This window comes from Eurytemora carolleeae, unplaced genomic scaffold (assembly GCF_000591075.1).
Source record: "Eurytemora carolleeae unplaced genomic scaffold, Eaff_2.0 scaffold552, whole genome shotgun sequence".
NCBI lineage: Eukaryota > Metazoa > Arthropoda > Copepoda > Calanoida > Temoridae > Eurytemora > Eurytemora carolleeae.
In genome coordinates, this window is record NW_019396455.1 from 159334 (window position 1) to 187070 (window position 27737).

The 27737-nt window shown below is 34.4% G+C and overlaps 4 protein-coding genes across 4 annotated transcripts; all 4 read right to left on the reverse strand.

The window, feature by feature from the left end:
* Window positions 1–413: 413 nt before the first annotated feature.
* LOC111703609 (uncharacterized) lies at window positions 414–5860 on the reverse strand. The gene is made up of 3 exons (XM_023475593.1): window positions 5815–5860; window positions 4877–4937; window positions 414–3896 (listed from the first exon to the last, which is right to left on the reverse strand). Exons 1-3 carry the CDS (start codon window positions 5818–5820, stop codon window positions 1162–1164), a joined length of 2802 nt encoding a protein of 933 aa, XP_023331361.1. The 5' UTR covers window positions 5821–5860; the 3' UTR covers window positions 414–1161.
* Window positions 5861–9795: 3935 nt separating this feature from the next.
* Window positions 9796–17003, reverse strand: LOC111703600 (eukaryotic peptide chain release factor subunit 1). The gene is made up of 11 exons (XM_023475586.1): window positions 16564–17003; window positions 15601–15755; window positions 14203–14250; window positions 13990–14096; window positions 13246–13558; window positions 12856–12996; window positions 12505–12603; window positions 11178–11270; window positions 10809–10912; window positions 10257–10332; window positions 9796–10143 (listed from the first exon to the last, which is right to left on the reverse strand). Exons 1-11 carry the CDS (start codon window positions 16691–16693, stop codon window positions 10090–10092), a joined length of 1320 nt encoding a protein of 439 aa, XP_023331354.1. The 5' UTR covers window positions 16694–17003; the 3' UTR covers window positions 9796–10089.
* Window positions 17004–18482: 1479 nt separating this feature from the next.
* On the reverse strand, window positions 18483–22407 carry LOC111703603 (translocon-associated protein subunit delta). Its single transcript, XM_023475588.1, has 8 exons — window positions 22323–22407; window positions 21950–22032; window positions 21424–21508; window positions 20385–20455; window positions 20023–20114; window positions 19121–19572; window positions 18766–18966; window positions 18483–18610 (listed from the first exon to the last, which is right to left on the reverse strand). The coding sequence occupies exons 1-6, from the start codon at window positions 22386–22388 to the stop codon at window positions 19478–19480; spliced, it is 492 nt and encodes a 163-aa protein (XP_023331356.1). The 5' UTR covers window positions 22389–22407; the 3' UTR covers window positions 18483–18610; window positions 18766–18966; window positions 19121–19477.
* Window positions 22391–26345, reverse strand: LOC111703602 (40S ribosomal protein S9). Its single transcript, XM_023475587.1, has 6 exons — window positions 26200–26345; window positions 25832–25954; window positions 24467–24585; window positions 23397–23477; window positions 23128–23213; window positions 22391–22570 (listed from the first exon to the last, which is right to left on the reverse strand). The coding sequence occupies exons 1-6, from the start codon at window positions 26297–26299 to the stop codon at window positions 22501–22503; spliced, it is 579 nt and encodes a 192-aa protein (XP_023331355.1). The 5' UTR covers window positions 26300–26345; the 3' UTR covers window positions 22391–22500.
* Window positions 26346–27737: the final 1392 nt, after the last annotated feature.

Here is a 27737-nt window from a genome sequence, read left to right on the forward strand (position 1 = left end):
ATTTACTACAAAAATTTAAAGAAAGTGATGCTAATGAACAGAAATATATCTGCTAATCTTCTACAAAAATTAACAGAAAGTGATGCTAATGAACAGAAATATATCTGCTAATTTACTACAAAAATGAACAGAAAGTGATGTTAATGAACAGAAATATATCTGCTAATCTACTACAAAAATTAACAGAAAGTGATGCTAATGAACAGAAATATATCTGCTAATTTACTACAATTAACAGAAAGTGATGTTAATGAACAGCAATATATCTGCTAATTTACTACAAAAATGAACAGAAAGTGATGTTAATGAACAGAAATATATCTGCTAATTTACTACAAAAATGAACAGAAAGTGATGCTAATGAACAGAAATATATCTGCTAATTTACTACAATTAACAGAAAGTGATGCTAATGAACAGAAATATATGTGCTAATCTACTACAAAAAGGCACTGCACACATATCTGACTCTTCATTTAAAAAAGTCACCTTAAAATTTTGATCTAATAAATAGTGTCGAGATATTGTCGGTTTTTTATCTGAAAAAGTTTTGATTTTTTCTCCCTTTTATAAATAGACAAACAAAATTGAAAAAAATGAATTATAAGTTAGAAAATTAGGTAAAACTCTATCATTTTCACTCAGACTAACACAAACACGTTTTCAAATATAACTCATCACAATAAGCTAGAGGTCCTGGTTCAAGGTTTAGGGAGTCTTAACATTAGAACCACTTTAACCCATTTTTTTATTTGCTATTTCATAATCTCTTGGTGGGTATATTCATTCAAAGTTCACATAAGAAAGATTTTGTTGTAATTTTCTTTAGTTTTTAATGATTTATCCTTGTTGACAGCAAGGCATGTTCAGAACCAAATTGTTCTGGCTGAAATTAAGGACTATATGCTTAACCCCTGAAGGGGAGTAGGCAACATAATCCTACAATAGGGAAAGAGAAAAGTGAAAGAACACAGAATTTTTTTTACAATTTTTTGAATCAATGATATTTATTTTATTTTTATAGCTGCCAATCGATACAGATTAATATTTCAATTACTTAAAACAATAATTTAGTCTTAAACCCCCACTTTAATCATCAGGATCATCAGGAACCCCCTCATAATCATGGCCATCTGGAATCCACTAATCATAATAGTCATCTTAAATTCCATGACTATTAGCGTCATCTGGATTAATCCCATCAACATAATCAGATTCAGGAATAGCACTTATTTCTGAAACAAACACATTGTATTGATTATCTGAATCCAGTGAGAAGCTGAAGCCTTTTCCAGCAGTAGACAGAGTTATTTTCATTAGGTGATTCTGCCTTGGCTCTCCTTTGATCTTTGCTTTTATTGGTGATATAGCTGGGAGCTGAGGAATACTGATAGTCTCTTCTATTTCAAGAATCATGCTGCTAAGGTCCATGGTTAGGTTACTGGATATTGATACTCCTTTTGCTGATAAATCCACGTTGAAGGTGTTCAGCCTTCCTTGTGTGTAGTAGGGCGCAAAGTCCCAGTTCACATTTGCCACAACTCCATACATTTCTATACTAACGTGTTTTTCAAATAAACAATATTGATACGTTGCAATATTAAGACCATTCAGAACAAGATTCTTCCACTCTCCTTCTGTTACAATTTCCAAAGATTCAAAGCCAAAGAAATTGTTTGATTTGATGCTTAAAATGTTTCCATCAGCTGGGTTGGATAAAATTTCTATTTGACTATTATCTGGCATATCTAAAGTAAATTCAAAGTTTGCAAATTGAGGATCACACTTCAGAACAAAATGCTTTTGATTGATTTCTACCTCAAAACTATCTGGAGAATAAATGCCAGACATGACACTCATGAAGGTCCCAGTAGCAGGATCAATATCAATGTCCAAATATGTTTGATCTGGCATTGGAGCACTCAACTTGAATTGATAGGGCCCAAGTGTATTCAGTTTCAGAATTCCAGAAGGAAAAATGTTGGATGACAGATTTCCTTGAAGATATAAATCATGAAGTGAATTCATGTCAAGCTTTAATTCAAAACTTTCAGATAATTCAATCTGAAAGATATTGAAAGATTGGTTTCCACCTGCAACTATGCTAAAATAAATTCCATTGTTTTGAACTGTAGCGTGACTGTTCCATTTAAATAATGGAGATCCCCCAAAGACAGTTCCAAATCCATCAATCTCAAAGGAATCCTGAGATGTTTTCCTTACTTCCAATGAAACTTTCAAGTCAGTTTCTAATTCTTGAAGAAATACTTTCACTTTATTGTATCCATTTACCAGCATTAAACTTCCAGACCTGCCAGAATAATTAGATGTGAAGAAATTAACTTTATAAACATCTAGGTTTATATTTCTGCTCAGTTGCTTTCTGCCTGAGATTCTATTGACATGGTGCCCGCCCCAAGATATATCAAACTTTCGAAGATTACGTTCAACATCAATATCAAAACTTCCATCTAATCCTGTCAACCCACTCACAATAATCTTTTTTTGATTAACTTCTATAAGGAGTGGTTTGAGATACAAACCATCAATTGATGCTTCTACTTCAAGTCCTTTAGTGAGATTGTAATAATCCGTATAGAACTTGATCTTCATTAAAGATTTGAAATCTATCAATTCAACAGTTATTTCCCCCCTTTCCAGTTCCTCTCCTTCTGATTGTGTTACAGCATTCAACTCAAAATGTCTTTTCTGATTCATTTCAGCAAACAAATGCAAAGAATGTTTCGGCATATTCCCAGAGGTTAGTCTGGATGTGCGAGAACTTTTTGGGAATTTTCTTTTTTTATGTGATGTTGATGCACATTTAACCACAAATCTACTATCAAAAATAGGAGAAAAAAGTTCCATTTCATCAACTTCAGTAATGTCAGTATATTCTTGCCTCAGAGCTATTCTTAACAGAGGAAGATCAATAAAAAGATCTTCAGGATCTTCAAGATCTTCAAGATCAAGATCAGTTCCTGCAAATATTTCAAATGCTTGATATTCATCCATATTCAGTAAATATTCAGGAATTTCTCTGAAATGAAAGGACAAAATCTTTTGTCCATTGTGGCCAATCTTTAGATGAAAAAAGAAGTTCTTCAGTTTGTTTGAAACATCTAGATTAAAAGTGAAACCTCCTAATTGATGAATAAGTAGGGTCCCGCCTACTTGAATGCTCTCTTTATGATATACAGATAAAAGTTCTACGTAATGAAGATGACTATCAAAATACAATCTTGATGAAAATGTCTGCATGTCAAATTCAAACTCTATGATATTACTTTTATTCTCTGGATGTTCAACAATCAGGAATATTTTGCTATACAATTTCTTGATCGTAATTGGGCATCCATGATAATCCTGGTCTGTGTAGCTTCCTTCTATTTGACTGAACTCTGGATTGAACTCTGTATTTGCTAATGTGAGAGTAAATGGATGAACAAATTGTTTCTCTTTGTCTAAGGATGTTTCAACATCAAGTTTAAGAGTATAATGTCGGTCATTGTCTAGAGATATCACCAGAGCTAGTTTTCCCTTCTCAACATGGTCATGATGAAGTTCATAATCAATCTGCAGATCAAAGATGCTATCTTTGGAACCTTCGCCTCCCACAAGGACAATGAAAAATTTAACAAAACCTATTGTTGTATAAGGAACTAGAACTGACAGATCTTTGATTTCAACCTCAGCTTCTACTCCTTTAAATGGGTTATCCTGATTTTTTAACTCTAAGATGACAGTTATCCCAAGATGATCCCAAGTAAACTTCTGTTTACTGGTATCTCTACGTATCCTGGTAATACCAGCTAGGTCTGCAATCATGTCAGGCTGAAGCAGAAGAGATTTTGCTAGGCTAAGTATGCTTTCTGTGTCATCAGTGATTTTTGCACCTGCAATCAAAATATGATGATTTCACTGTCTAGTCATGCAAAAAAAATGAAATTCAAATAACATCATAGTCCGAATTAAATGAATTTGAGCCGTGTCTCAATCCGCCAAAATCCAGTTTCAATTGAGTGCCAGCTTAAATCTTGAAACATTGAATACGATTTAAAGTGGAACCAATCATATTTGAACTGCATCTCAAAGTTAATCCACGGCTCAAATTCTTTAAATTTGGCCTCAGAGTAATTTTTATATCCAGCAAATCCAGCCATGCAAGGAGAAGAAATCAATTGAGTTTATAAATAAGCCATTAAAATTTCAAAAATATACCCAATTTAAGTTGTCTGAGTGATCAAGAGGGTTTAAAAAATGTCAAAGATAGGGAAAATCGAGCCTGGGCTGAAAACTTTAGAATGGTGGATTACTTTAATACGCATTCGGTATCCAAGAAAGAAGCATAAAATTCAGCCAATCAACGTATCATGTTAAGATGTACTCTTTATTTTTTGTAAAACCGGTTTTTTTCTAGTGTTGATTGTGTCATATCAACTGAACTAATTACATCGATTAAATAAATGTAAATTTTGGATTAATGTTTGTTAAGACTCGTTTAAAATGATGATAGTCCTAAAATCTGATAAAATATATTTTTAGTAGCTGTTCATACTAACATGATTAAAATTATATTTGCTCAATCGCTCTAAAAGCCGGCTTGTGAACAGCTAAAAATTTAATTCAATTGGATATTAGTTCAATCGATGAAGCATTGTATCTGTAATTGTTATCAAACGTAACTTTTATACAAGTGATATAAAAAAAAGAGGATTAAGAATAAAATCAAAAGTGTGTACATTGGATACTCAGATTAAGCGATCAGGATTAAGGATATCTCATTCTAAAGTTTTCAGCTCTGCATACTTGAAAAAGTGGGTAACATGCTATAAATGTGAAAAGTAGATTTTATCCTAACAGAACATAAACCTACCTTCAGAAATGGAGACTCCTATTAAAATGCTCACAGTAAGGAAGGTAATCTTCATTTTGGTCTAAATATCAACAAGATGAAATAGTTTGATTCAAGATTAAACTGTAAAACTGTGAACCTAAAGTTGGAAAATAAACAAAAAAAATAGATGATTTTTTGAAATTAAAATTTAATTGAGACTAAATTTTGAATTTTGATAATTCATGTTGGGCACTGTCTCATTGTACTCTCAATAGTCTAAATGCATCTTGTACTTCTTGTTTAAGCCGATACAGTATTTAAAATAAATCAGAATTTTCAGTGAATGGGCCATATAACTTTTGCTTGGGTCATTTGACTCAGATAACATGGTAAAGAAACTGAGTTGTTGACAGTAATTCAAATAGAATAAGACCTATATCTTAGATTATTTGGCAAAGAAAGGCACACTTTTACAGTTACGGGGAATCATGAATGTAAAGAAACAGACAGTATACATTCTGTACAGTCGTCTCAGAAGTCTCATCCTTTGTGGGTAACCCTGTAAAATAAATCAATGTCTACGACATTGGGTAGCTCAGATATAGGGATTAGAAAATCAGAGTTTGTATCAAAGATTCAATTTCTTTTGGCCATATGAAGTTCATTGGATATAAACACACTTAAAATTTAACGCAGAAACATTCAAACTTGAGGAATTGAGTCTTTGCCACAAACTCTGATTTACTAATCCCAAAATCTTTGAAACAAAATGTCGTAGACCTTAGATATTTTAAACTCTGAATTCTGGTAGATTAAATCATCTAGGTTTTGAAATATCAAAGGTTTACGCCATCAAGTTGCATAGATATAAGTACTAGAAAATTGAAGGTTTTGACAAAGACTTAACTTATATATAAATCTAATTAAGATTTTCTGTACGTCAGATATAAAATAATATTAATAGAAATGTAACTTACCCCCATCTTAGCTCAAAGTCATCAAAATATGTGTGAACAATTAAACTGAGTTTTTATATTAAAGATAAAAATCAAGAATTTAGGAATGAATATATTCTACATTGATTTAAACAAATATTTACTGTATTTATCTACAATAAAACATTTAATTAAATACTTAATTAATTCTTATTTAGAAGACTCTGAATTAATTTTTTCAAAATTGTTGCAAACTCGTTCAAGCCCGGATTAAACTGGAAATATTTAAGAAAAAACAAACTATGCATAGCTATAACGCAAACATTTTACAATAGTTTTTATTTACCTTGAAAATTGTATAAAACTCAAAAAGTCAGGTTTGATGTTATACAAGTATTTGCCATTTTCTGTTGTGCGCACATGCCCCGTAAATTGAATTTTGTAGATCCAGAAAAATAATTAAATTAGTATTTATTTAGGGTTAGGTTTGGTTAAGACACTTTCTGGGCCAAGCGCTGCGGCTAGGACAGGCTAGGGTGCCGAGCCCTGCAGCCACGGGTTAGGTTAAGATGACACTCTCTGGGCCGAGCTCTGCGGCTAGGACAGGCTAGAGGGCCGAGCGCTGCGGCCACATGTCTTACATTTAAGACCCAACCAGCTGGCAGTCTCTACGCAGGCATCCCACAGATATTTGTTGACAGAAAACAGCAACACGCTAGACAAATCAGGATAATAGGCCAGTTAGGATTCTTGTGGGGGATGTTTATTTTCCCCGGACAATTCTTTCCCGATAGGCCGCACAAAATACACACAACAGAGTAACCCCGTCTCAAAAATTCGATAACAAAATCTTTATTTCCTAAAAAATAACATAAATTATAGGTCATGGTTACTTGTACAATGTTATAATGAATATTAATAGTAGAAAAAATCTTACGAATTATTTAGGGATGGTCGGGGGTGACTTATTGTTGATCAGTATTGAAATACGTTTTTTTAACTTCTGAAAAATTACAGTTGAATATTTAACGAAATTCACTAATGCTTCTTATGAAAATATTTTGCTTAACTTTAATGATTTCACAACAACGAAAATATTTTAAGCTCCGTGGGAGAAGTACAAAGGGAATTGCGGGCTGAAAATTTGGTTTGGCCTGTCTCCGAGAGGAAATTTTACGTTGAAGACGACATTATCCGGAGTCTTAAAGTTAATGGTTAACAATATTATTTTTCTGTATCTACAAAATTCAATTCCCCTCTATCTGTTTTGGAATTCTACGGGGCATGTGCGCACAACAGAAAATGGAAAATGCCTGTAATACATAGGCACGGGGAACAAAATAGAGCAAAGCTCTGTTAAGGGAGCGAGGGAAGTTGCACCAAACCAGTTTTTGTTTGGACCAATAATGGCGTCAAAATTCATGATTATTTTGTCTCTCCACTTTTTCGCCCAGCATTGATTATTTTCTTTTTAAGCACTTTAAAGTATTTTATTATAATTTTGAGCCATGTCATTGTGTTTATAATTGTTCAATATGTTTTATTCTGTTTTTTTTTTAAAGAAGGAACCTATTATGAAGGTACAGTAGGCATAAAGCAAAACATTATTTTTTTTATTTTAAATCTCTCAAGCAAATCAAAACCAATTACTATGTTCTTTAATAATAAAATGTAATTCCTAAAAATCCCAGCTTATACTATCACATAAAAGTTGCAGTTTAGTAGTAAGATAAGAAAACATCATTTCTTTGCTTACCAGTTTTGATCCCAAATCTATCTTTTAAAAAAAGTTATTTCCAGGTGAAAACAACCCATTCATTAATCGTAGTACAGCACATATACCACTATTTTAAGATTTTTTTTATGGATTCTAAGTGTTTGGAATAGGATAAAAATCATTTAAATTCTTTAACTTATATAATTAGTGCCAGGGGTGATTAACATCATCATTCCAGTAAAGTAATTGGTGTCATTACTGGTTATTATCATCCCATCAGTGAAATAATAAGTGTCCCCATTGTTATTATTATCCCTCTGGTGGAGTAATTAGTGTCCTTAATGGTTATTATCATCCCTCCGATCGAGTAATTAGTGTCCTGAATGGTTATTATCATCCCTCTGGTAGGGTTGTTAATCGTTTTTGAAAACGATCGTTAAACGATAGTTTTTTCGTTTTCCTTTTTTTTGTTTTTTTTTGTTGAAAAACGAAAAAAAACGATCGTTTTAAAAAAAAATTAAAACGTTAACATCCCTACCCTCTGGTGGAGTAATTAGTGTCCTTAATAGTTATTATCATCCCTCTGGTGAAGTAATTAGTGTCCTCTATGGTTATTATCATGCCTCTGGTGGAGTAATTAGTGTCCTTAATGGTTATTATCATCCCTCTGGTGGAGTAATTAGTGCCCTGAATGGTTATTATCATCCCTCTGGTGGAGTGATTAGTGTCCTTAATGGTTATTATCATCCCTCTGGTGGAGTAATTAGCGTCCTTAATAGTTATTATCATCCCTCTGGTGGAGTAATTAGTGTCCTGAATGGTTATTTTCATCCCTCTGGTGGAGTAATTAGTGTCCTTAATGGTTATTATCATCCCTCTGGTTGAGTAATTAGTGTCCTTGATGGTTATTATCATCCCTCTGGTGGAGTAATTAGTGTCCTGAGTGAAAATTACTATCCCACCAGTGGGGTAATTAGTGTCATGAGTGTTAATTACCATTCCTTGGGTGGAGTAATTGTGTGCTTAGTGTCATTATTCATACTGTGGAAAATTTAGTGCTCAGGGTGATTTGCAGCATCCCTCCAGTGAAGAAAATATCCCTCCAGTGAAACTAATATCCCCTAAAGCCCGAAAAATAAATGCTACTTTTTTCTTCCAGAACCCGTACTAAATGAGATTTCAGTTTCGGCTAAATAGTCTTGAACTAACCATATTTACTGTTCCTTGGAGAACATTCTCCTTGAAGGTTTAAAGTAAGAAAATATAAAAACTAAAATCTGTACCGAGTGGCCAATAATTTAGCATTTGCAAATTTTTTTATTTTTGATATTTGATTTTTTTCGCGGATTTTTAGAAATTTTCTCACTTTCATAATACACTTTCCATTAATATTTTCATAACGGAAATATTACAAAAATTTAAAAGTTATAAAGTTTCAAAATTGACAAGATTAAAAAACACCCTGTACATGTAATCTATATTACAAATTCGAAACAGTCGTCTCTGAAGAATCTTCCTTTGTGAGTAACCCTAGACAGTTGGACGTGTAACATGTAGAAAAGGGCGCTTTAGTTTAGATTTAATTTTTGGAAAATTTCAAACCGATCGTTTTGAAAAGTTGTCGTTTTTAAAAATTATGAAAACGAAAATTTTAAAAAGCTTTAATTTTGAAAAATCTTAAACGACGTCATTAAAAATTTTGTTTTCGATAATTTCAAAACGGTCGCTTTGAAAAAAAAAATATTCTTTCAAAACTTATCAGTTAGTTTGTAGCAAAGATTAAATTATTTTTTCAACCTTTAAATATAGCAAAAACTGAAATGATTTTCCATCTGCGTTATCACGAAAAATCTTATAAATTTCTAGTATAAAATTGGTTCATGGTGGTCCTTCATTTACTGTCTTACATTCATCACGTCTCATTTTTAGTCATTATCTTAAAATTTTCTTTTTATAATCAAAGCAAGAATTATACCTAATCACCAACAAATGAGGAGACGGCAGACATTTATTTATTTCAGTCAGAATTTCAACATTGGTTATCTTAATCTCAAATCCATGGACTAGTAATATCTTCGCTTCCTAGATCAGATCCAAGTGTAAAGTATATACACAGGACAAAACATCAACCAAGACATGCAACCATGTTTTGATCTCAAGAAAGCTAGAAAAATAATCTCAGGGGTGAACTTTACCATAAAAGCTGAAGATTTAATACATCCTTAGCACTGATTTCCAATATACAAAAAAACTTCTACGAACACTTCGACGTATTGCTAAAAACATAAACAAACTTGATTTTAAGATCTCATTGCATACAGTTAATGTATATTTCACATAATATATATAATATAAGATTTATATTTAAATAATTACAATTCCTAAACCTGGCTTGGAGTGTACTATCAAATAAATGCGACTCGACTAAACTACCCACCCCTTAAGATTGAACCTATTTTTGTCAAATTTTCTATATTTGGATTGCTCAAATAAACAAACAAGAATCTGGAAGTTGAGTCTTTAACAACATTTCGTCCGAATTAAAACTCCGGAGTGACATCCGTCCGTCCATTTCGTCTTTCTTGGCCGAATTCTCCTCTTTAATAATCGTCCAGATCAAACTCTTCTCCGTCCAGATCATTCAGCTGTAACGACTAAAAAACACAAAAAATACTTTTTTTGAATGGTCTAAGTATAAGTTTTTAACACAAATGTCAGATTTCCTTAAATCACAAAATAATTCTAATAAATTGTAAATAAGAAGTACCTGGAAATCGACTGTGTACCGAAGCATTCCTCCGATTCCTCCGAATCCTCTCACGTACTGGGATCCCTCCTGCGATCTGAAACAAATACAAACGTTGAGCCAAATAACGCAAATCCATACGACTCCAGGGCACAGATATCTCCAAGAAATTCTGACAACATTGAATTTCACCATATTTCATTTCTACGTTCTTCATCCCACATCCATCCACCGAGGGAGGGGCTGCAGGGACGCCATGAGCCCCGCGAAATGATTTCCAAACCTCCGGATTCGCAATTAGGTATTTAATATGACCCGGAACTGTCACCATTCATTAAGATTAGATATTTAAGAAGTAACGTATAAATTTTATAATTCTTTTCTTTGAAAAATGATTTTTTGTCTTCCATTAACTCAATTCATAAGTGCAGGACTGCTGCCAGGTTATTTTAATACAGAGGTTTAACCACAATTTTGTGGCGCTCATGAAGGCTTTATCCCCCCCCCCCCCCCCGTCCCCACCCCTCACTACTCCAGCTTAGCCAGTGCAGTTATGTTTCAACCTATCCTAACCTGTCCGTAATGATTTCTAGTTGAGCTCCAAAGGTTTTATAATTATTAGCCAACCATTCCAGGAGAGGCAGGTTGTCTTCTAATTCCATTTCAACTCCAGTCTCCTTTAAGAAAGAACAACATTAGATAGTGACAGACCAAAACGATGTGGGGAAAAATCACAGGGAAAATAGAAAAAGATTTCCCCCATTGCATAGCCAAAATATCTTATGAGAAATAAAAAATATTAAAAAACATTAAATTATAAATCGACATTACAATCAGAAATAAGAGTTACAGATTTTTAACCCTTCTCCTAAATAAAATTTGAAAGATAAAAAATTTAAAACTGGCAGTAACCCACATCCCCCATTTTCTAGTCTAATATACCTGATCCATGAAATGAGTTTTATCCTTCTCCTGTTCCGAGTTTAAAAACAATATCTTCTCCTCTCCCGTAGAATGGTTTTTCAGTGTCACTCTCTAAATAAACAAATATCCTAGTCCGATATAAAGAATTAACTATACAAATATCATTTCAGAAATATGGAGATCTCCTAACACTTTCACAGTTTGAAAAAAGTGATTAAATTACCCAGAAATATAGTTCAATTTAAACCAAGTCACTGAACCGCCAAAAAACCGGTTCCAATTAAGACACGAATCGAAATCTTAAAATTCGGCCTCCATACTAACCTTTAAATTTTTAATTAAGTATACCTTTTATAACATATTCATCTAAATATACCCTGACTAACCTTTACATTTAGGTATACCCTTACTAACCTATATATCTAAATATACCCTGACTAACCTATATATCTAAATATACCCTAACTAACCTATATATCTAAATATACCCTTACTAACCTATATATCTAAGTATACCCTATATAACCGTTATATCTATATATACCCTGACTAACCTATATATTATCTAAATATAACCTAAATAAACTTTATATCTAAATATACCCTGACTAACCTGTAAATCTAAGTATACCCTGACTGTTATATATTATCTAAATATACCCTGACTAAACTTTATAGCTAAATATACCCTGACTAACCTATATATTATCTTAATATACCCTGACTAACCTATATATCTAATTATACCCTGACTAACCTGTATATCTAAATATTCCCTGACTAACCTGTAAATCTAAATATTCCCTGACTAACCAGTATATCTAAATATACCCTGACTAACCTGTATATCTAAATATACCCTGACTAACCAGTATATCTAAATATACCCTGACTAACCTTTAAATCTATATTATATCTAAATATACCCTGACTAACCTATATATCTAAGTATACCCGACTAATATGTAAATCCAAGTGTACCCTGACTAACCTGTATATCAAAGTTTACCCTGACTGTATATCCAAGTGTACCCTGACTACCCTGTATATCCAAGTATATCCTGACTAACCTGTATTTCAAAGTTTACCCTGACTATATATCAAAGTGTACCCTGACTACCCTGTATATCCAAGTATACCCTGACTAACCTGTATATCCAAGTATACCTTGACTAACCTGTATATCTAACTATACCCTAACTGTATATCAAAGTGTACCCTACCCTGACTAACCTGTATATCAAAGTGTACCCTGACTAACCTATATATCAAAGTGTACCCTGACTAACCTGTATATCAAAGTGTAACCTAGCTAACCTGTATATCTAAGTATACCCTAACTAACCTGTATATCTAAGTTCTCCCAACAGATCAATGTTTCTACAGCACCCATCTCTAAAGCCTTCAAAGTATCCTCAACTCCAAAACAATATTTTCCAGTATCCTGGAATAAAAATTATTATTTTTAGAAGACATACAATTCTCAGAACACAAGCTTTTATTTCTTATTTGCCCAAGTTTAAAACTAATTATTAAAACCTTATATTTTCTACTAGAACATTCTGAAAGCCAACACTGATAAAATCCATGCCCAATTCCAAGAACTGCAGTGCGGCACAGAACTAGTTCACAAAAAATGATAATTTATGCAGCCTGCTTTTGATGGGGTCCATTATAACAAGGAACTTTAAACTACCTGACTGATCTCATCAAAGTATCTGCCGATCAACTTCTTCTCCTGAATAAACTTGACGTTGGAGAGGGACTCGGCAGAGAGTTCAATAGCCTGGTTAAACCCATTCTCACCACCGTAGGATACATCAACTAGTTTGATGATCTAAACATTTGTCATTATTCAAGAATCCATAATTAAGATACAAATAAAGAAATCCCGCCTGATAAAATCAATATGTAGGAAGGTTGTATGTACTATTTCACCAATTATGAAAAATTCATAACATTTTTAGAAATAAAAAAGCCTATGCTATTCCATCACACTTTGTAGAGCAACTGCTTTAGATTATTAACAGTATTTGGTACAACACAAGAAATATTATTTAATCCAAAATAAAATTAAATCTTTTACCTTGGCCTGTAGTCTCTGATCAAACATGTCTGACTGAGAGAGCTCGGTCTTGAAATCAGCTGATCCTGCCAAAATCAATCCAGAGCAGTTAGGCTTATCATTAGAGATAAACAGCGTCACAGCTGTCTCAGCGACTTTACGCACGTAGTTATGACGCTTTTCCATACGCAGACGGGCGAAACGAAGCGCCGACTGTCCTCCTCTACCGTGCTTCTTAGGCAGGTCTACAGTGAATTTGTGCAAAACCTCCCTCGTGTTCCCTTGAAGAGTTCCGAACAGAGCACCGTTTCCATCCATGATAATAAACCCGAACCTTAACATTTAGTTTGGGTTAAAAGGATGCAGAAATTAATTGAACGGTTTACTGTTTATTAGATAATACAAATGGAACGCTTAATTAGAAACTTCTCTAAGTGAAAAATCTATTTTAGATCATGAGCCAACTCTTTTAATGAACAGATTTGTTTAAATTGGATGAATGTAGGAAAAATTGTTTTCAAACCGAATTTTGAAGGGAGCAGTATCCTAAAGGGGCATGTCCAATTCAAAATGATACCCCTTAAAAGCTTTGCACGATTTTAATTTCCATAATTTTCCTTCAGCCTGTCAACTAAAACCAACGAGATTTTATCACATTGTGTCAGCCGCTGTGAATCAGATATGCTATTCTTAATAAATGTCTTTTGAAATGACTACATGAAATAAAAAAATGTTTGAAATAAATTTATTAAAATAAATTGCTACCTATTGTCATCAGCTAACAATGCTGTAAGAGCTTCTGTATGGAATTTGTTATCGCAAAGGTAGAGAGAAGTATTGATGGGTTTAAAAGGCTCAAAATCAATATTAACCTAAATAATGGTCGAATGTTATTCAATTTTCGCAACTTGTGAAAACTCCCCCCCCCCCCCCCCCATATTAACTAATAATTAACAAGTTTTAACATCCAAGTTGTACCTTTTTCTCTTTCCCTTCCTCAGTCACAATTGTTCCACAGTAAATAACCTAAATAATCATGAATTATCTAATCTTGAAATATTAAGATTAACTTCTCATCCAGAGATTCACTAAATGCGAGTTCATGATAAATAGAACTATAATGTATCAGGTAGGGATTAAGGATAGAAAAAATATATCTATTCTAAAATATCCCTCAGGAAATAATTTAGCAACATTGTCTTTGAAGGATAAACATATTCGTCATATCATTCATTGCATATGCTGCATAAGTCGAAATTTACAAATTGTATGATATAAAATTATCAAATATCATAATTGAAAGAATTGTCCCTAACTCTGCGAATAACCCCAAAATTGCATAAGCAAATGTCCCAATTCCGAATTAATGAATTAAAAAAATCCATTTAAGTTAATAACGGATACTGGATATGGTTTTATTAATTTAGCATAGTGTCTGGCTACATCCCTTATAATAAGTAGAGTAGAATTTCTCTTTGCAGATTACAAATTATTATGATGTAAAATTATGAAATATCATAAATTGAAAGAACGTTGTCCCATATTCAGCGAATAAACCCAAAAATGTAGACGCTTCGCGAAAACATTCTTTGTTACTCAAATTTCTTTATGAAATGTCCCAATTCCGAATTAAATGAATTATAAAAATCCATTTAAGTTAAGAACGGATACTGGATATGGTTTTATTAATTTAGCATAGTGTCTGGCTACATCCCTTATAATAAGTAGAGTAGAATTTCTCTTTGCATATTACAAATATGAAATAAAATTATGAAACATCATAAATTGGAAAAAGTGTCCCCAACTTTGCGACTAAAGCCTAATTTTCAAAATCAAATGTTCCAATTCCGAATTAAATGAATTATATAAATCCAAAAATGCTTAGAACGGATACTGGATATGGTTTTATTAATTTAGCATAGTGTCTGGCTACATCCCTTATAAGAAGAAGAGTAGAATTTCTCTTTGCAGATTACAAATTATTACGATGTAAATATGAAAAATCATAAATTGAAGGAACGTTGTCCCCAAATCTGCGAATAAACCCCAAATTTCATTATCAGATGTTCCAATTTAACTAAAACCTATGAATTGTAAAGTAGGAAAATAAAAAAAAGCTTGGGCATTGATAATATGAAGGTTATGTTACATCGTCGATACGCAACATCCTCCCTACTGAACTTCTGACCTACTATCTTTCCGGCCTATTGCAATATCGGATCTACACCAGCTGTTTATTTTTGAAATTATTTAAATTGGAGTCATACATTGTAAGCGACCAGTTACTGCAAATAGTAGAGAAAATTATTGACTTAGTCCAAATAGCCAATGGTAACTTAATTCTCATTTCACATTTATATTAGACGCTGAACTTACCAGACCATTTGGAGGAACCTTGGCGTAAAGTTTCAGTCTGTGTTGTACAGATGTAATGGCGCCAAGCACAGATAGACGATTCACTCGGGATTTAATATTAGAAGCAGTTCCGTATTCATCAGCCAACATTTTTGCAACACGGGATATCTGATCACCTGCATAGACATTAATCATTACAGGGGTGTATATAATTCAATTCCCCCTCCTCCTGGGGGGGGGAAAGAAATCAAAGGTCACAAAAGAGGGGAAGGGGAATGAAAGGGAAGGGAAGAAGAAGGGGAAGGAGAAGGGGAAGAAGGGGAAGGAAAAGGGAAGGAAAAGGGAAGGAAAAGGGAAGAAGGGAAGGAGAAGGAACCAAGAAAACCAGTCTCATGTCCCTGTAGACTTTTACTGTTTAATTAAGTAAGAATAAGTAAATTTTTTTTAGACGATCTATAATAAATCTAAGAAGAGTTTAACTTATGTCTTTAACGTTGTCGAGTTTGGGGAAGAAATTCAAAAAAAATTTAGAGGGGGGGGAAAAGAATCAAAAATATGGAATTATATACACCCGTTTATCAAAAAAGTAATTTTAGATATATTAAGCTGAACCGTGCCATTGAAACAAACATTTCCGTTAGCAGTTACAAAGAACAAAGTCGAAATAAAACTGACACTAATTGAAGAAAGCCAGACTCAGGTCAATTATTTATTACTACCAAGAAATCTAAATAAACCAATTTGATCTTGCTTAAACGGACATCGCTGATTTGGATACTGCTGTGAATTGGACATTCCCATATAAAGGGTAAAGTTGAAATTGGGATTTAACCCTATAAAGTCTAGGAAATCTTTATGTATATGGACCGGGGGGGAGGGGGTGTTTTGGGGTTGAAATGCATCTTCAATATTCATGACACAACTTGTTAGGGGTTAAAATAACCCGCTGAATTATAAAAACCTGAGAAGATTTAAGTGTCTGACCTGGAGGGATGATAAGAGAAATCATTGATGTTCCATTCCCCCTTGCAGCTTCTAGAGATTTGATCAGCTTCTTCACTTTCCAGATCTCAACATTTTTATCAGCCGCCTCAGTTGCCGTGGATTCAGACATTGTTAAAAGCAAGTTGTAGGATTTTACTAAATCTAAATATTCACTGAAAATAGACAAGTTGTTAAGCGAGAGTAGAGATGGATGGAAATCATGTACATAACATATTGTCAGTCATAACATCAGGCTTGCAACTTGGTTTGGCTTCAGAAAATTTACATCAATTGAAAAAGTCCCATGTATAGCATTTGCAAAAACGAAGATATTGAAATAATCAATGTAAGTTGCCTTCTAGTGCGTGTATGTAAATTTGATAAGAGAAATTTAACTGACTTTAAAAAGTTAATAAAACTTATACAAGAAAGCTTAAAAAAAGTAATGAGTTAACTCTTGCGAGTGCAACATGTAAAGGGGATGGTGGAGTTGGCACATTTGATTTAGGGGGGGGGGGCTGCCTTCATTTTTGGTTCAAATCTTCCAATTTTTTGGGTGCACGCCTAATTAGTGATCGAAATTCCTAAAATAAAATCAAATTGAATTTTAATGACCTCTAATGACCTCTAATGACCTCTAATGACCTCCAGAAATAGAAAATATTTCAACTATGGCTTTATGCACATCAAACGAAAGCTAGGGACCCAGGGAATACAGTAGCAGCAAAAAATCCAGTGTTTGACCTTCTAATGACCTCTTACGACCTCTANTGGAGGTCATTAGAGGTCATTAGAGGTCATTAGAGGTCATTAAAATTCAATTTGATTTTATTTTAGGAATTTCGATCACTAATTAGGCGTGCACCCAAAAAATTGGAAGATTTGAACCAAAAATGAAGGCAGGGCCCCCCCCCCCCTACATCAAATGTGCCAACTCCACCATCCCCTTAATATACGTGACACGGCCATATTCTTTTCACATCTTTGAAAGCCTTGATCGAGTAAGAACTATGAAATCATATTGAATAACTTAAAATTTTTCACGTGATAATAAATCAGTCACAACCAAGCAGGCTTAATAAGGATGGTCGTAATCTCTTCGCTCAGACGTTGCAATCACAAGAGATCCTTACAACTACAAGAGAAGTGGAATACGATCTCGGAAGAACTTCTTGCCTGTATTGCCGCCTGTATTGCCACCGGTCTTGCCTGTATTGCCACCGGAATGCTTTTCCACAAGGAATTTCAGGAACGCTGCAATCATGCTCAAGTGTCCTTAAAACTCCTTGAAAAATGATCGTATGGGTATGCTCAGTTGTTAGACAAAAATCCAGGGATCACCAGTTAAAGCATTAGTAGAAAATAAACTAGAGTCTTGATCTTGTTGTTTGCAGCAGGTCTGATAAAACCTTGAAGGTTATGAAAAGTTCATTGATTTCAAAGATAACAAGCTCTTCCACCAACGACTTCTAGAGCTGTCCTACTTCTATTAAACAAGTCCCCGACACCTATAGATAGTTCAATTCAATAACAAGAATGATTTAAGCGAATAAGCACAAAAAGTATTGAATCAGGATACCGTTGGTTGACATCATAGTTCAGAAGGATCTATTGTTGAAACATCACTTTTTATCAAACAACGATGTATATTCACTTTTTTTTAGTTTCTCGTAAACAAAATATTCAAAAAAAAGTTGAGTAAAATTGAAATACATTTTCATTCACAGGACATTGACCCAGCCCCACTGCACCCCCTGGTTTATACTTGAAAATATACACCCCTGTGGGGATCATGTGAAGTAAAGATATGTACCTTAAGTAAGTATCAGGATCAGTAAGCCTTCTGCGTACACATGATGGTGAGAAACTAAGAAGGAACAAGGACCAGACACGTTAACCCAAACCCTTCAGTTCCTTTCTCACGATCTCAGAGATTAAGTGAAGATCATGTGTTCTCTATAGCTTTGTCATGGATAACCTTTCCAGCTTTACATAGGCTTCTTTCATGTACACTCTTTCATAATTATCAGAATCAGGGTTAGCCTTCCTAATAGAAAATAAGTTTAAACAAAGCAAATAAATCTTAAATAAACTTTTAATGATAAAAAGAATCAGGATACCGTTAATTAACATCATAAGTCAGAAGGATCTATTGTTAAACATCATTTGAATAAAAACAATAAAAAAGGAGTTAAAATCTACCTATTCCAGTGTTCTCCCATTAAGATTGGTGAGCTTGCGACCAGGACCTCGGGCTGGATTTCCACAATTTTAAGAACTTCATAACCTCATCTAAAATTCTCGACTACTATCACGATTCCGCCAAAAAAATATTCGCCAGGATTCCTGAGTGGTCCAGATTCAGTTCAGGTTTATCTTCAAAATCAACTATGGACACATTTCCTAATAAAAAAAACTTTGAGCCAAGGTTAAAGGAAAAAATGGACGGATTTTGTGAAAAATAATCAGGATACCGTTATTTAACATCATAAGTCAGAAGGATCTATTGTTAAAACATCATTTTAAATTTAATTTTCAAATTTGTGCTAAAATCTACCTTTTATAGAAGAAAACAAACTGCGTTCAACAATCGGGAAATTGAAAACCATTTTTTCCGTCAAATAATTATCTGCAAAATTTAAATTGAAAATATTCATTTAATAAAATTGTAACAATAAATTAGAAAGTGAAAGAAAAGAGATTAAATGCAAGGAAAATAAATACATAAAATTTTGATAATAAAAGATGGAAATGTTTTTGAATTTTTGTTTGAACTTGTGAAATTGCCAACAATCTTTGACAATGGGTTTACAAGGACGATGGTTTGTCAACAAGGCCAAAATTGGCGTTATAATCGCGTAAGATGGATTGCTCAGTTTTACATTCTCTCCAAATCCGAGTGGGTTCGCAGCGTCTAGGCCAAAAGCGCTGATTTTGAAGAGACAGCCAAGTAAAAAACCAGAGCGGAGAGAGCAAGGGCAAAGTGTTGAGAGTTGAACCAGGGTCCAGCTGAAACAATATTTATTTATTGATGAACTAACAATATCATACTTCCAGTTCTTAATTTTAAATAACTAATAAGTGAGAAATCCGATTCACAATAGTACTATGTTAAACTCGTTCAATTGATAATTTTCAGTTGTGGTTTCTTCAAAACTCGATAATTTCTTAATTCTGCAGATACAATGATAAAAGAGTGTCAGAAGTGAAAACCGATATTTAACAAAATCTGATTTTTTTTTGGATACAATATTGAATCGGGCAGGTCTCTTTCATGGTTTAGAACCAATAAAATGCAAGTTTAATTTTCAAGATTATATAATTAAAACCTTTTTTTTAAGATTTTAAAATTCATACTAACAAATGAAACCTTATTGGACTATTCTCCAACAAGATTAAGAGACGGCTGATCAAAGTTTGAGAAAAAAAAAACTGCGAGAATTTCTTCAAAAAACTTACCGAAGCTTCCGGGATAGTTGACAATAATGGTCACGAGGGGTGCAACAGTAGCAGCCTCCCCCCTCTCACGAGATCTTCGCAGAGCAGAGTATCTAAATAAATAAATGTCGCCTAAAAACTTGTTTAGCAGAGTGGTTACTAGGAATAAGTATGGATACAGAATAGAACAAATTTTTATCAGGTAATGATACAAAGTATTACAGGAGAGAATTTGTTTCAGGTAGGGATACAGAAGAAATAAATATATTCATTCTGGAAATATCCCTCAAGATTTGATTTCGCAACATTGTCTTTGAAGGATAAACATTTAGGTTATATCTTTCATTGCATATGCTGCAATTACAAAAATAAAACTGACTTACCCTTCAACATCATAGAGAGCAACACTGTTATCTCCAGTCTTGGCCTTCTTAATCTCCTTAATCCAGCTCACCTAGTGATTAAGAAGTGCATTATAAAACACCAGCAGGAAAGTAGTAGTAGTAAAGCAAATCTAAAGAAACGGCAAAAGTACTGCAAATCCAGTATTATTTTCATGGGCGAATATCTATCAAGCCTAGCAGTGTTCTGATCATATGACTTGAATAGTAAACGCAAATGCTAGACTGGAACCAAGAGTCCCCTTTTCTGAAACCACCTTTAAATCTTGCTTTAAATCGTATGGGACCTGTTTTTTAGACAAATCCTGTCTATCATAAAATGCGATATCAGAGAAAAGTGTATTAGGATTTAATTGTAAATTTTTGTATTCTTTAATGTAATTTTGCTTTAGACAAATATAAATAATTTAAGCTCACTAGTTCAGGGGTGTATATTTTTTAAAGAATTTCAACAAATCTGGGGGATAAGATATAATGGGGCATTTACAGGAAAGGGGGCAAAAATAAATAAATTCATAAGAGGGGGAATATACAAATGGATTTCTCAGGAAATTTTATACCCCTGTATTAGTTACTAGTACGTTCCGAAGATTCGACGCCTAGTAGTTGACGTTAATAATTAGTGTTAAGAGGCAATTTTTTACACCTTGTATAGGTTAGGGGTGCAGAGAGGCAATGAGCCCCGCTAATAAGTCTCTAAGCCTTTAGATTCGCTGACGAGTACTTGCATGACCTGGCACTACTATCATTTAGAATAGATATTACGAAAGTAATGTAAAAAATATTAAATATATTTAATATTTTGAATAGTTGTGCAATATTTTTTCGATATTCATGTAAACGCTGAATAACTTTTAACAGATAAATATTTTAATATTTTATCCTTCAATTCTTTGAGATCTATTTAAACGTACAGGGGTAGCGCAAGGTCATTTGAACACTCAACTCGTCTACGAATACAGAGGCTTGGAGAAAATTTTGCGGGGCTCATGGCGGCCTTATCATTTGTACATCTGTTTACCTGATACTTGCTACCATCAAGAGACTGGGCAACCGGCACCAGAGCTCCATCAATATCAGCATAAAGTGAGGGGGTTTCACCGTTCCTGCAAACATCATAATTCAATAATAGCAGATTCAAATCGAATAAACTATGGAGCAATAAGTGTTTGAAATCTGTGGCAAATGCATTGGAATCTATGGCAAATGCATAACAGAAAAAGCCATGGTTTAGTGCCGATTTTCTAAGTAACAGTCTCTGCTAGGTTCGCATCAGTCATAAATAACGATTAAAGAACAATTTTAGTCAAGTCAAAAGCTAGAACGTTTGAACAGAATTGGTGGGGGGGGGGGGGGGGGGGGACGAGTAATTTTGATGATCCGGGGGGAACTGATATTATTTGGGATATTAACAAATAAACACAATTCAGCAAATGAACACATCAACAAAATTGACACTTTGCAGCTTAACTGCCTAATTTGTAGGTGAAAATTAATTGCGAAAGGTGGGAGAAGAGATGATCTGATGCAATATAAACCCAACCTACCCGCAGGTTAGACTGAATTCAGCTATGTATGGTATAGCAGCCAACACCTGGGAGTCTGCAGGAGTATAGCTGGAAGCTTGAACCTGAACAAAACAAAAAGCTTGCGAACACAGCTAAAAAAATCATAAACCAACCTAATTTGTGAACGAAGTTAAGAACGCCCCCCGTGCTTTTACTTAGTTTAACATATAAAAATGGAAGTAATGATTGTGCACACAAAATAGAGAATAGATTTATATATTCAGTTTTGTAGATTTTTCAATTGACAAAAAAGGATCGACTATTTGATAAGCATAGGTTCAAAATAAAATTCCGTCTGTAGACTTTAGGGTAAAAAGTTGTGAAGTTAAAATTTTTTCATAAGAAGTCCTACCTTAGGATCGGTGCAGACCGCGGCGGCGGTTGCAATGATAGCGGTGGCAATAATAAATCTCAGCATTGTTTTCTGAAAAACCCAGTTAGATTAGACCGGAGTAAAAGCACCGCTCCTGGCTTGTTCAGCGGAGCGGCAATGTACGGTTGCCACCGACGAATCGGCGACGATTTTCAGTTTAGTCCTCTTCATCCTCATCAGCAGCTCCAGATCCCTTCTTGGCGTTCTTCCTCTTGACACGTCCGGCCCTACAGAACATAAATATATGTTTAATATTAATTTTATATTTCTAGTTTCTCCAATTTAAGGTTTAAAACTTAAACTCGATGTTTTAACAGTTCTCAAAGAGACTGTTTCATATCACATAAACCGTCGACCAGGTGACGTCTCAGTCTGTGTGCGTCCTAATTGTCTATGACTAGACGCAAGATATTATGTGACCAAACTACCGTCGTTCATACGTTCGTATAAAGAAAACGCCTATGTTTATCAGAATACCTGTGTTCTGAATTTTTAAGTCCAAATTTTAGAAAGATACATTTTTGACGGCTTTGTCCTGATTGCACAATTATGATTTAATTTAAGAAAAAAATCTAGACAAAATCTTTAACTCTACATTATGACCCCAACAACTTCAAACATTCCGAAAATACCAGGACTAAATTTTTTAAAAACAGTTTCAAAGCCCATGTCCAAGATATACAAGCTGCATAATATTCTTATGACGATTGGCAAGCTTCATCTTAGCTGGTCATGATTCAAGGGACAACCAGTTGCTTTTCTTTAAGACCAAAGCATGTGCTACCTGCCGCCACCGAAGGGTGACTTGAGAGAGAAGTCAATGTGCTTCTGGGAGTCGAGACGGACAATGAAGGAGGGTACGTTCACAACCTGGACAATTGAAAAATATATAATTTAAAAAAGGTTTTTTAATCGAAATGAAAAGTATCAAAATTTGGTTTGATGAGCTTAAAAAATTCTATCCCGTCAAGTGTATAAAGGATATTAACACTCCCATTGTTACGGTTCAAGATACAATCTTAAAACGATTCCTTTCATTAAGTTATTTGTTACCTGCTTCCTGACCCTGATGTGCCTCTGCCTGATGAGAACACGAGCATGGTGAATAGACTTGGCGAGTCCAAGCTTGAACACCTGTAATACAAGGAATAATCAAGTTTCAAACGTCCATGACAAACATATATTTAATAAATGGCAGTATAATTAACCCTAAAAGGCTAACACTTAGTTGTTCAGAGCCCGAATATTTTCATCCGTACTTTTTGCAAACATATGACGTCTCCACTTACTAACGTCCTCAATACGGAGGAATTAAGTACTGTCTAAATGGGATTTTCTACAACATTTAGTGTCCGACCATAAACTGCAACAGCGCGCGACCCCTATAGACTAAAATAAATAGAAAGCTGTTCAATTCACTGCGTGAATACATTTTCAGGGATGCTTTTTATTGCATGACTTTCAAAAATATTAATTTCTCAAGAATTCATGGATTATAATATTTTTCGTAAAATAAAACTTCAGATTATTAAATTTTTTATTTAGTTTTTATCAAAATCGGATTAAAATTTGACTTTTTGAATTAAATTGTATTATTAAAATTGTGATTACTATTTATCCCTGTATTTATAAAGTTGTATTGTGTGCAGGTGCTGACATCTATAATAAGGTTAACTCACGGCGAAATTATGTGAGTAACCATGACGTGAGTAAGTCTGTCTGTCCGAAAATAACTAACGGGAGACATCTAGCGGAAAAACACTATAGAGTACGGAGACGTATTTAGGACATCTTAAATACGACCGTAAATTTGAAAATATTCGGGCTCAGAGGAACACTTTTACCATTAATACTTTTAAATATACATGCTTCAAAGAAAGTATTCCGACAGTAAAAGAGGCCCATAGTTTTCACGAACCTTGTACAAATATCATACAAGACAAACTACATTAAAAGAAGCATTTTACATAACATAAAATTAATATTTTACTGAGAAACTGGTAAAAAAACTTTGATAACTGAATTACGTTACATTAGAGGTTATTGTACAAAAAAGAAGGGGGGGGGGGCAGTGGGCATGAATGTTCTAGGAAATTATTTGACGCTCTGAAGTCTAAGCTTACCTGAGTCTGGAGTCGTCTCTCCAAGAAATCCTCAATCTTCAGACCGAGAACGTAATCGAGCTTCATGCGACCTTCATCGAGTACTCCAATACGTACAAGACGACGCAGAAGCGCATTACCTAGATACAAAGCTTTAGCGTGAATATCATGGGGGTGCATATCCAAAAGCTACAATCAAGATGTTACTTCACGAATACCAGTATCAAGTATTATTTATTTATACAGGGTTTCCCAATAAATATGGGAATTAAGAGAAGACTTGAATAGTTGTCTTAGATTTCTAATATCTTCAATGCATGGCAAAGAACGTATAAAAACGAAGCTGTACGTCTTACGAGCTTTTCAAAAAGTGGTCTTCCTTACTCGTGTCTTGAAATGAAAAAGATAAGATGTATTAAATCGATCAATGTTTCGGATCCATATCATTTTGATTCGGATCCAGATCCGCGTCCGTGATGATGGATCCGGATCCTGATACGGATCCGGATCCGAGGTAACTTTAGATTCTGTGAATCGGATTTTCCCTATTAAATGTTATGCAAGGTTATAATTTATAAACTATAGTAATCCTGAAGTTAAAAATGTCGTCATTACTATTATATAAATGTAACATTAAATTATTAAAGATAATTTTGAAAAATTTTCGTCATGTAAATAATACATTTACGAACCATTTTGATTGATTTATTCCAAGGTTTTGGTTAATTTTTGGCGCTACCCGGGTCCATATCAACGTTTCCTGATACGGATCCGGATCCGAAACACTGAAATCGATTTTGATTCATTAAATAAAAATAAAATAATTCAAATTCAGCAATGTCTCAAGTCAGTTTATGAAGATGCAAGAATGGTTCAATACGTAAGAAAATCTTAAGCCCAGGCGTCTTCAAAATTAATTACTTTCCAACTAAAATACTGCAGTAGTCGTATTCGTGAAAATGACGCATGGACCAAAGAAGGTATGCAAGTTGTCACTTAATTACCATTTTTATTGGGACGCCCTGATTAAGTTAAGGATAGTAAAATTCTTTAAGATTTACAATCCATTGAAGGGGTTTTTTCTTTATCTCTTATTACTTTAGGGTTAGGTTGACAATTTCTGGACCGAGCGCTGAGGCAATGACAGGCTAGGGGGCCGAGCGCTGCGGCCGGAATAGTCTAGAGGCCGAGCGCCATGGTTAGTACAGGCTAGGGGGCTGGCACTGCGGCCACATGACCAAATATACCCCCGTGAAACATACAAGATTATAGTACAAAATAGCCAGGGAGGTGGGGGGGGGAGGGGAGTCCATAAATCGTTCTCTAAGAAATGGCACATGGAAGTAAACCCTTGAAAATTTTGAGAACGGTCGTTTTAATTCTTACCTTCGAAAAGTCTCCTCTGATCCTTCTCCTCGAGGGTGAGAAGCTCCCTGGCAGCGGAACGGATCTTAGCAAGACTGTACTTAACCCTCCAGACTTCACGCTTGTTCCTCAGACCATACTCGCCTTAACACACAAATAGGTTAATACGTGCTCTAGATGCCAGTGGGATAATTTGATACTGAATTTGTCAGAAGTATTTTATTAGTTAGACTGAGCTAATATTAAAATATTTTTTAAGCAAATTACTGGACTTTTGAAAAATAAACCAAATAAATCTCAGCGGAATACCCCCCTCCCCCTCCCCCCAAATAACATCTATGTGAAGATGAAAACCCATCAACTAAAATATAATACATGAATCTACGTACCGATAAGCTTTAACTCCTGGTCAAGACGAGCCTTCTCGAAAGGTCTCCTGGGAGTGGTGTAGGTTTTACTGGTTTTGATGGGAATACGACCGTTAACCATCGTTGCTTCTTATGGCCACTTGCGGCTCTGAAATTCAATCAAGGATATCATTTTAAAATCCCTATTCACAAAATAATTATTACGTGTAACTACCCCATTAACGACATAAATTCACTTGATAACATTCAAATTGCGTCCAACCCATAATTATTGGTTACATGAATTATCACCCATTGGGTTTGTACTACTGAACGATTTTTGGACCCCCCCCCCCAGCCTCCCACCTCCCATCAATTTAGTGCATGGCAAAATTAAAATAAGTATTTACTTATTGTCAAGTAGGGTTAAGCTGGGCCGAGCGCTGCGGCTAGGACAGACTTGGGGGCCGAGCGCTAGGGGCACGGATTAGATTAGTTCAGACACTTTCTGGGCCGAGCGCTGCGGCCACATGGTCAATTATATCCATGTCTAACATTTAAGATCCTTGTACAAAATTGATAGGAGGGAGGGGGTCCAAAAATCGTTCTCTAGGAATATTCCAACAAATTTAAAACTTCACATGTACTATACATAACATGGATAACTCTCTAACTACTAGTAACTAACAAACAGACTAACATGAACGGGTGCAAATTTGCCACCCTTCAGCCTGTGACCACGGTGCCGGAAATAGTATCCAAGTATTTCAGAGAAAATAGTGAATTTGCGGCATTGCGCTCTAGACTTCGTTGGCACAGCGGGTAAAATTAGGTTTCCGGAAAAATTTTGCAAACCAAAATAATTCATTTTCTTACAATTTTTTCGACATAAGCATGATCCTTAGTTAAAAAGAAAATTATTTTTTAGAACCTATTTTTATAAATATTTTTTTCGTTTTCGCTTAACTTACCTTACTGGCCCGCTGTGCTAGAAGTTTTTCCGGATTCTGGTTCTGAAAGCAAAGACGACTCAGCGTATTGAAAGAGAAAGGGCGGCTTCTGAAAATTATTTTTAAATTGGAAAGGAATGGAAAGGAAGAAAAAGAAGGGATGAAAGGAAAGGTTATAAGGAAGGAAGGGAGGAAGGAATGAAGGAAAGAAGGAAGGAAGGAAGGAAGGATCGTTGACCCCCCCCCCTTCCTCTACCATTCCAATTTCTTATTTTTTCCTGTCATTCTTCAAAAATTATACCTTTTCCTCTTTCTACTCCTTTATAATCTTTTCCTCTTCCTCCAACTATATGATTGCTTTCCTTTAATTCTTATTTTAGTTTCATTTTGTTCAATTTTAATATAATATATGAATTTATCGCTGAAAAAGGAAAGCTCTCATTCAAAACAACCATTAATGCAGTTAGAGAGATTCTGGCTGGATTAAACTGTAAAATTGTGCCTACGTATCTGTAATTTGTATTGTTTAAATATTTAGTCAAATATATCTATCTATTTAATTATTTAAACACAGATTATTTTGCAAAAATAGTCTTTCAAGGGTAAAATTTAAACCAGAATAGGAAATGG